General features: G+C 57.6%; 1 protein-coding gene and 1 long non-coding RNA gene across 2 annotated transcripts; both read right to left on the bottom strand.

Moving 5' to 3' along the window:
- Nucleotides 1–1,146: 1,146 nt before the first annotated feature.
- On the bottom strand, nt 1,147–3,887 carry LOC135287559 (uncharacterized). The gene is made up of 7 exons (XM_064400851.1): nt 3,766–3,887; nt 3,371–3,485; nt 3,061–3,198; nt 2,621–2,833; nt 2,342–2,497; nt 2,080–2,181; nt 1,147–1,161 (listed from the first exon to the last, which is right to left on the bottom strand). The coding sequence occupies exons 1-7, from the start codon at nt 3,885–3,887 to the stop codon at nt 1,147–1,149; spliced, it is 861 nt and encodes a 286-aa protein (XP_064256921.1).
- A 1,242-nt stretch (nt 3,888–5,129) lies between these two features.
- On the bottom strand, nt 5,130–6,397 carry LOC135287676 (uncharacterized). The gene is made up of 3 exons (XR_010351238.1): nt 5,935–6,397; nt 5,556–5,620; nt 5,130–5,453 (listed from the first exon to the last, which is right to left on the bottom strand). It is a non-coding gene; the product is annotated as an uncharacterized LOC135287676 (long non-coding RNA).
- Nucleotides 6,398–9,763: the final 3,366 nt, after the last annotated feature.

The raw sequence follows: 9,763 nt of genomic DNA, 5'->3' as shown, positions 1-9,763 counted from the left end.
TCTCCACTTCTTGTTTACCTTTGTAAATACTTTTATTTTTTCTACATCTTAAAGTCTATAACTTTAAACTTTCCTCCACTGAGCTTCATGTGTCACTGCTATGAACTCTAAATCTACATTCTTGCTTCCAGCACCTAAATTTGGAAGCCTTTTCCAAGGTCTCAGATCAAATCCTCTGTTAAATTCTAAGCTTTGCTTACAAGACCAAAGGTCTGAGAATTCCCTACATTTCGGGTTCCAACAGCACTGATGCAGTGAGTTACGGAGTGCCCAGGACTTGTCTTGTAAGTCAACTCCGTCAGGAACAAGGCGGCTGCCAGGGGGCTGGCTGCTCATGGCCTCTGACACCCAATTGCTCAGGGCTTCCCAGTGCCCCAGCCCCTCAGGCTCTCCCCCAGCCTGGCCAAGCTGCCCGGCAGCAGCGCCGCAGCCCCACAGGAGCTCCAGAGGAGCCCCAGCCAGAGGCACCTGGGAGCCCTCAGCAATGCAGCCAGCAGCACACGGCCAGGAGGACACGGATGGTGCTTCCTGCCTGCCACAGGCCTTGTGGCCATCTCCAGGCACCGCTCCCGCAGGGATCCCCGCAGCTCCGGCCCTGCCCACCCGCTCTGGCGGCAGCACAAAGGCTTCAGCAGAACCACCACAGGCCAAGGGGCTTCTGGCCATTGTCCCTGCAGCACTGCACGCCTGGGCAGCTGGCTGAGTGCAAGCACCATTTTCCCCCTTCAGGGACCCCTCAGCTTGCTCTGCTGCTGAGCACAAGCATCTTTTTCACCGTTTCCTCTCTCTTGCCCTGCAGATCCTGGGCAGCAAAGAAAAGCTCCTGGGAGTCTGTGAATTATAACACATTCTATATTTACAGAAATTCAAAAGAGGAAAAAAAAAAAAAAAAGAAAAATCTTAAAAGATAAAGGAAAATTCCCACTGGCTAGGGTTGCCCCCACCAAGTGTGCCTTGCCCATCAGTTCTCCTCAGAGCTCCGACAATGCAGCCAGCCGAGCCCTGACAGACGAGGCCGACTCTTCCATGCCCTGCGCAGCTGATCTTGCAGCCTCTGGAAGATGGAATAGTGCCCACGCTGAATTGCCCGGAGGACATGCAGTGTTTGGAGTGCCAGCTCTGACACGGCACTGCTCATATCCTCCGTCAGGAGTTCAAGGGCTGCATGAGAGAGGAACAGAGCCACAGTCAGATCCCGGATCTGCACGGAGACGAGGAGAGCCCCCTGCCAGGGCCATCCCAGCCGGCTCTTGCCATGGCCAGGAGGGAGCAGGGACCAAGGGCATCAGCCCAAAGCTGCTGGCCAGGAATGCCCCACATGGCCCTGAAACCTCTGTGCGTTCAGCCCACGGGAGCAGAGCCCTCCACAGCCGGGGCAGGGCTTGCAGGTCTCCATGCCAGTCCCTGCTGTCAGCCCGCTGCCCTCACTCACTGCTGCAGATCATCAGGAGCTCTCCTGGCTGCCCCCTGAGGTGCCGCCCGGCCATCCCTGTGAACACAGAGCCTGTCACGGCGGCAGCGGCACAGCTCCCTGCCAGCGGCGCTGCCAGCGCTGCGGCCACACGCCCTGCTGGCCCGGCAGGGCTCAGCCCGGGCCCTTGCCGCACGCTGCCGCCCAAGGGCACGGCTGCCAGAGGGCGGCAGCAGCGCCCGGGCCAGGCGGGGCTCCACGGCGCCGGGCCCGGATGGCGCTGCCGGGGCAGCGGGCGGGGCTGGGGCCGAGCTGCGGCGGGCCGGGGAGGGAGCCCGGCCTCGGGGCTCACCCATGAACCTGATGGCCGCCTCTCGCAGGGGCTCCTGGGGGCTCTCCAGGCAGCGCAGGGCCCGGCGCAGCTGCTCGGCCGCTCGGCTCGTGTCCTCTGCCAGCTGCAGAGAGCGGCAGCAGGGAAGGCTTGGCGCGGGCTCAGCCCCTGTGGCGGGCGCTCCCTGCGCCCAGCCCCGGCCTCCCCTGCCCGCACAGCCCTGAGGCGCGGCCAGCAGCCGCTGGCGCCGGGCTGCGCAGGGGGCAGAGGGCCGGCTGCTGCCCGGGGAGCCGCGGGGCCGCCCAGCAGCCCCGCCGGTTCTTAAGGCTGTTCTTACCAACACCTCGGCAAACGCCAACAGCTTCTCTGCCTCCACCAGCTCTTTGAGATCCCTCCTCTTCAGGAACCCGGCCGCACAATGCAGCATTTCCCGAGAAGCCTGGAGAGCAGCAGAGACCCAGAGATAGCCCCACAGCCCAGGGCACAGGACTCACATCCCTGTGCCACAGCCTGGAGGAGGCTGCAGCTCGGGATGTGAGCAGGGCAGCCGGCAGCCCAGCCCCCTGCCAGGGGGACACCAGCAGCCCACGAGTCCTCACCTCGGCCACACGCTGATTCTCATCGTGGCAGTGGAAGAAGAGTGCAGGAAGGCTCTGGCACACCACTGACTTAAGAGGCTTTTTTCCCTCCTCTGCTACCAAATCCATCACCTTGAAGAAGAGGTCAAGGGAGAGCAGCTGCACATGGCTGATGTCCTGAATGAAAGAAAAAAACTCAGCGCCATCTACTCCAGGCCCACCTGAAGAGTACAAAAATCCACAGTGCACAAAGTTTCAGGGCAGCACCCAGTGCCCGAGGCTGGGGATACAAAGCCTTACGTGGTTGAAGAGCAGCAGGAGAGCCTCAGCCAGCTTCGGGGCAGTGGTGCTGGATACCAGCATGTCTTTGCTCTTGAGCAAATTAGTGAACACAGAGAGCGTCTTGCCGACCAGCTCTCCGTCTGCATCACCCAGCAGCTCCAGAAGGCTTGGAGACAGAGTGCCCATTCTCCTGGCCTGAGGCTCCAGAAGGCCTGAGACAGAGTTCCTCTCCTGGAACACAAGGCTGTGCTGGGAAGCCATGGACGGCTGCAGCGCCAGCACCACCCTGACACTGCAACCCCACCCTGCTGCTGCAGGGCCCACAGGCCAAAGGCCTGCCCCAAAGCAGTGGGGCAGGTGAGGCAGGAGAGCTGGGAGCAGCTGCCTCAGCTGCCTCAGCCCTGCCAGCCCATGGGGCTGCTTTCCCCAGGGCAGCTTTAGCCGCTGCCCCTTCTCACCATCGAGGGATCCTTGCTGAGCACCACGAGGCCTCTGAGCGCCAGGCGACGCCTCTCCCTGCACTCGTTCCTCAGGTGCCTTGACATGATCTCCAGGATGCTGTCAGCACATTCCCTCAAGTCCAGCCACTCGAGGACCTGAAAGGCACAGGGCAGTGACAGGGCACCCGGCCAGCAGCAGCCCAGAACCGCACAGGGCTGGGCCCAGGCAGCAGCAGAGGGCACGGGCACCGTCCCAGGCAGCTGCGGCTACGAGAGGGCAGAGAGCTGGGAGGCAGCTCAGCCAGGCAGCGCTGGCCTTCAGGATCACCTCCACAAGGAACACCAGGCCAGGCAGATCCCAGTGTGGCTCCTCCCTGCTGAGCAGCCCAAGCAGGCGCAGAGCAATCCCAGAACACAAGGAGAGGGAGACACGGCGCATCTCTCTGGAAGGGGAAAAAAGACACCAAGAGCCTGAGGTGGGGGGACCAAACCTTGCCCAGGACTGACTCACAGAGGTCTGGTCTTTGCCCAGCATCCCTGGAGAGGATGTGAGCGCTGTGGGAGGTGGCCCCTTCTGGGCACCCTCCTCTCCCAGCCTTTTCCAGTCTCCTTGGCCGTCCCTTGGTGACAAGGCCCTCTGGCCCATGACCACAGGGACTGTGTGGGGCACCCGGGCACAGGGCACAAATGCTGGGGGCAGTGTGGAGGAGAAGGGGGTCTCACCTGGCCAGCAGACCCACGGCATAGTGCTGGGTGTGAGCACACAGCAGCATGTCCCAGCCACACTTACGCTCCATAGCCATCACCTCCTGGTCACACTCCAGTCGGCAGAGCAGAGCCTTCATGGCCTGCACTGCAAACCTGTGTGCAGAGCAAAGCCCAGGTCACACTGGGAGCACTGGCACTGGCCACACGGGCAGGGGAAGGGCAGGAGGACTGGGACCTGCTGGGCTTGCTGGGAAGGCGGTGTTCCTCCTGGCACGCTCTCCAGAAGTTTTCAACTTCCTCTGGTGGCATCTGCTGCTGTGTGGTGATGACAACATGGAAGAGCAGAGCCACAAACAGGCGGGAGGAATGAAGGATCATGGCCTCATGGCATTTAGGCACAATGACCCAGATCACCAGAGTTGCCTGCAGAAGAAGCAGCCTAAGACAGCGCTCAGTGCCCTGGTGTCCATGGGGCAGGGCCCAAGGGCAGATGCAGGGGGAGCAGTGAGCCTAGTGCCCCCTGAGTCTGCCCCTAGACCAAGTTTCATCCCAGCGACTGAGGCAGGGAGAGGATGGACAGCTGCTGGAGAGGCAACCAGGTGGCAAGCAAAGGCCAGTTCCAGAAACTCACAGCGAGGGCAAAAACGTCCTTGTTGTCCCCATCGGAGGTGCATGTGCTGTGCACAGGCCAATCCTCCATCACACAGAGCAGTGTTGCCAGCACCTTCTCCATTGTTGGTTGTGATGAGCCTATGGCTCTCCACATCATTGCAGCAGCTCTGTGGGATCAGGGCTCTGTGTCAGGGGAATCTCAGTCACAGTACCATGCCCTGTGCAGCTGTGGGGGCACAGGTGACTGAGCCCCGGTGCCCTGAGGGGCAGGGAGGGAGCATTGGCAGCAGGCTGGGCAAAGAGAGGGGCCCGAGGGTCCTGGAGCTCTCTGCCTGTCTGGCAGAGCCCATTGGACAGGCTGTGATGGGCCACGGGCCCTAAAGGCTGGTGAGCCCTGAGCTCTCAAGGCACGTGGGCCCCGTACCTGTCACACGTTGGGGCACAGTGCAGGAGGGTCAGCGCCACGTCTACAGGGTGTTCCTCAGCCAGCCTCACAATGTCACTGTGCAGCCTGGCATCCACAGTGACGTGGGACATGAGACTCTGGTGGATGTTCTTCACCATGGCTGGCACCTGGAGGAGGCATGGGGAAGACCTGGAGCGCTGTCTATGGGAGCAACTTCCCCAGTTTCCCCCCAAGAAGTGCCTCCTTTCCCGTCACAATCTACTGGCCTCAAAGGCTGAGGGGGCCCAGTGACCGAGGCTTGAGGGGACACACGGCCCTGGGAGGCCTCCAGTCCTGGCCCCAGGCTGCTTACCTGCTGCTGATAAGGAACAGCACTGTCCTGGAAAAAATCCACAGTGGAAGCACAAATCTTAGGGGGAGTGGGCATGGCTCCAGTATTTTTCAAGGCCTCAATCTCTTCATTGTCAGTGTTTTTTATGACTCCATCCTCAGTCACTGATGTGGGAAGAGCCTGTGGCCAGGTTTCAGTCCCTGAGGTGTCCAAGTCTTGCGAGAGCCCAACTGAATCTGGGCTGACATCAGGCTCTGCTTGGAGCTGGGTCAGCCCCGAGTCAGGCTCAGCTGGGCCCTCAGCTGCTGTGGTGTTGGTCTTTCTACGCCGAATGTGCGGGAATTTTCGGAACATCTGCCAAAGAATAAAGGACAGGGAAGCCAGGAATGCTCCAAGTGTAGTGCTTGGCTGAGCAGGGACAGCAGGCCCAGCCCAGGTGGGCATGGCTGCAGGTACCTGTGCTGTTCTGCGGAAGCGGCCACGGCTGGATTGCTGCTCTTGTGTGCGCTCCACGGCTGCATCTGGCAAAGAGCGAGCACAGCCAGAGCTGAGGGGCTGCGGGAGAGGCCGGAGAACACAGCCCAGCCCTGCGCTCCCCAGGCAGGGACAGCCCCGGGATGCCCCAGGGGGATGGAGCACGGCCACTGCGGGGTGTCTGCCTGGGCCCTCTTCCTTCCTGTCCATGGGCATGTCCCCAGGGAATGGGATGGGATGGGATGGGATGGGATGGGATGGGATGGGATGGGATGGGATGGGATGGGATGGGATGGGATGGGACGGAATGGGGCCAGGCTGGCTGCAGGCTCCAGTCCTACGGCCCAGCTCTGCCACTCACTATCCTGCAGTGTCTGGATCTGCTCTGGCTCTTCAAGTTGCTCTCCTGAAGCAGCTCCAGGGCCTTTCTTATTTTTCCCCCGGAAGCATTTGAACAGGCTGAAAAATCTGCCTGCCATTCCACCTTCCAGCCTTGAAGGCACCTTCTAGAGAGATGCCTCAGGATATTGCCAAGTCAGCAATTTCAGTTGTGCCTTGAAGATTTCTGAGACAGAGAGGTCTCAGGGTAGCTGCAGGACAGCAAGTCCTGCACTCTAGTCTTGGGCGCTCCTGCCACAATGACAGGAGATTCCTGGTAAATTACTCAGGTCAGCAAGTCCCACAGTCTGGCCTTGAGGTCAGCTGCAGGAACAACACCTCAGAAAAGCTCCGGGTCAGGTATGAATGAGTGCGCTGTGCAGGGGCTTCTCACAGCACCACTCTGTCCCGTCCTGTCCCGTCGCCTGCTCTGAGCGCTGTGGAGTGTTCTTGTCACCACCAGCTCCTATGTCACCAGGTGTCACAAAGGACACACTCCTCCATTCCATGCCACGGTGACCGTGCTGCAGCGTGTCACAAAGGGCCCTTGCACACACTGCCACCTGCCCTGGGGCCGCCCCCAGCCCACCCAAAGTGGCCCCAGTTGGAAGGAATCCCTGGCCCCAAGTGTCTAAGGCAGCCCGACAGGATCTTTAGGAAGGGCTCAGCCCATCAGCAAACGCTGCCCTGCTCTGCGGGCTCAGGGCAGCAGAAGGAGCCCCCAGGGCTGCCGAGGCAGCCGCGCTGGCAAGGGCACGGGGCCTTCCACGGAAGCTGGCACGGCCTCCTTGGGACACGTCCCGGCTGCTGGCCATCCTAAACCCGCGGCTGTGACAGGCAGAGGGAACGTGTGGGCCAGGGCACCAATGCTGCTCTGAGCCCTGGGGCCCGGGCAGCGCTGACATCAGCAGGTGTGGCAGAGTCCCCGCCCAAGCAGAGCTGCCACCCCCCGAGCCCTGGCAGCGCTGCTGCCCCTCTCCTGCCCCAGAGACCTGTGCCCCGGGGGGCTTGTGTGCCACAGGGAGCCAAAGCCCATGTGCACTGGGGGCTGTGCTCCTCCCTGCAGGGGCTGTTGGCAGCAGCACCTGGAGCACTGCTGCACCACTTGGTGTCTGTGAGAAGGCAGAGGCTGTTAGTCAGTCCTGAAATGATTTGCTCATGGAAGGGATTGGCAGTAGCACCACAACACCATCAGCTGCTGAGTTTCCCTGGACAATTGGATTGTTCAGGGGCACTGTAGTGTTTCATTGTGGTCTTCTGTCAGTTCTTCTGGGAAAAACACTAGCCCAGTCTGTGATGTTCAGTGCTCCATTTGCTGTGTGTCTGTCTATGTCTTAGCTGATGCAAAGCAAATATTTCCTCCAGATCCAAAGAGCTGTGCCTGAAAATTCACAGAGCTACATCCATTTCTGATTTTTTTAAAAAGTTTTCCAGAGCCCGCTGATAATTTTCAAGGTTTTCAGAGAGCCACAGAATAATGAGGTTGGAAGACATGTCTAGGATCATCAAGTCCAACCTATGCCCCAACACCTCAATTAGACTATAGCACCAAATGCCATATTCCACCATTTTTAAAACACATCCAAAGATACTGATTCCACCACCTCCCTGGGAAGAACATTCCAGTACTTTATTATTCTTTTGGTTAACTTTTTTTTCCTAATATCCAAACTGTACCTTCCCTGACGTATCTTGAGACTGTGTCCTCTTGTTCTGTCAGTCGCTGCCCGGTGGAAGAGACTGACCCCCACCTGTCTACAACCTCCCTTCAGGAAGTTGTAGAGAGCAATAAGGTCACCTCTAAGCCTCCGTTTCTCCAGGCTAAACAACCCCAGTTCCTTCAAACATTCCTCATAGGGCTTGTGTTCCAAGCCCCTCACCAGCCTTGTTGCCCTCCTCTGGACGTGCTCAAGCATCTCAACATCCTTCCTAAACTGAGGGGCCCAGAACTGGACACAGCACTCAAGGTGCGGCCTCACCAGCGCCGAGTACAGGGCAAGAATGACCTCCCTGCTCCTGCTGGCCACACAATTCCTACTGCAGGCCGGGATGCCATTGGCCTTCTTGGCCACCAAGGCACATTGCTGGCTCATATTCAACCGGCTGTCAACCAGCACCCCCAGGTCCCTTTCTGCCTGAACACTGTCCAGCCACACTGTCGCCAGCTTGTAACATTGTAGGGGATTTTTGTGGCCAAAACGTAGAACTCGGCACTTAGACTTATTAAACTTCATGCTGCTGGACTCTGCCCATCCATCCAACTGATCCAAGTCTCTCTGCAGAGCCCTCCTTCCTTCCAGGAGATCAACACAAGCTCCCAGCTTAGTGTCAGCTGCAAATTTACTAATGAAGGACTCGATGCCCTCATCCATGTCGTCTATAAAAATATGAAATAGGACTGGTCCCAGCACAGAGCCCTGAGGGACAGCACTGGTGACTGGCCGCCAGCTGGATGCAGCACCGTTCACCATCACTCTCTGGCCCGGCCATCCAGCCAGTTCCTAACCCAGCCAAGAGTGCTCCTGTCCAAGCCGTGGGCTGCCAGCTTCTCCAGGAGTGTGCTGTGGGAGACAGTATCAAAGGCCTTGCTGAAGTCTAAATAGACCACATGCACAGCCTTTCCTGCGTCCACCAGGCGGGTCAGCTGGTCACAGAAGGAGACCAGGCTGGTCACACATGGCCTACCCTTCGTAACCCCTGCTGACTGGCTCTGATACCCTGGCCATGCTGTAAGTGCTGTGTGATAGCACTCAGTGTGAACTGTTCCATCTTACCTGGTACTGAGGTCAGGCTAACTGGCCTGTAATTGCCAGGATCCTCCTTACCACCTTTTTTGTAAACAGGTGTCACATTGGCCAGTTTCCAATCATCTGGAACCTCACCAGTGAGCCACGACTCCTGGTAAATGATGGAGAGCGGCTTGGCAACCTCATCTGCCAGCTCCCTCATCACCCTAGGGTGAATCCCATCTGGTCCCATTGATTTTTAAATATCCAAGTGTCCCAGCAGCTCTCTGACTGCCTCCTCTTGGATAATAAGAGGACCATTCTGATCCCTGGCACCACCTACCAACCCTTGAGGACAGTTGTCATGAGGATAAGCTGTCTTACCACTAAAGACTGAGGTGAAGAAAACATTAAGCACTTCCGCCTTTTCCTCATCTTTAGTAACTACTTTGCCTGCTCCATCCAATAAGGAACCGAGGTTGGTTATACCCTTCCTTTTACCATTAATATATTTATAAAAACTTTTTTTATTATTTTTAACAGAAGTTGCCAAGTTGAGTTCAAACTGAGCTTTGGCCTCCCTAATTTTTTTTCTACATGCCCTGGCAGCACCCTTAAATAATTCCTCAGAAATCACTCCCTCCTTAAAAAGATGATACATCTTTTTCTTATTTCTAAGTTCCTTCAAAACCTCATTACTCATCCAGACTGGACGTTTGCCTCGTCTACTCATCTTTTGGCACACAGGGACAGTCTGTTCTTGTGCCCTCAAGATCTCTGCTTTGAAGCACACCCATCTCTCCTGGACTCCTTTGTTTTTAAAGGCTGTTTCCCAAGGAATTCTCTGGACAAGTCTTTTAAATAGGCCAAAATCTGCCCTCCGGAAGTCCAGTGTAGAGATCTTATTGATATTCCTCCTTATTTCACCAATTATTGAGAATGCTATAGTTTCATGATCACTATGCCCCAAGCGGCCTACAACCTCCACATCACCTACCAGTCCATCTCTATTTGTAAACAATAGGTCTAAAATAGCCCCTCCCCTGGTGGGTTTGCCCACCAGTTGTGACAAAAAGTTATCCTCCA

The sequence above is a fragment of the Passer domesticus genome, chromosome 30 (assembly GCF_036417665.1).
Source record: "Passer domesticus isolate bPasDom1 chromosome 30, bPasDom1.hap1, whole genome shotgun sequence".
Classification (NCBI taxonomy): domain Eukaryota; kingdom Metazoa; phylum Chordata; class Aves; order Passeriformes; family Passeridae; genus Passer; species Passer domesticus.
This window is presented reverse-complemented; position numbering and strand designations above follow the sequence as displayed.

Excerpts from the sequence above, each read along its gene's own strand:
- LOC135287559 (XM_064400851.1), bottom strand. The coding sequence starts at position 3,887 with ATGAAGGCTCTGCTCTGCCGACTGGAGTGTGACCAGGAGGTGATGGCT. Across the intron at positions 3,199-3,370 it reads GCCTGGTGTTCCTTGTGGAG|GTCCTCGAGTGGCTGGACTT; the intron begins GTGATCCTGAAG and ends TGTGCCTTTCAG. Across the intron at positions 2,834-3,060 it reads TCAGCAAGGATCCCTCGATG|GAGAGGAACTCTGTCTCAGG; the intron begins GTGAGAAGGGGC and ends CTTGTGTTCCAG.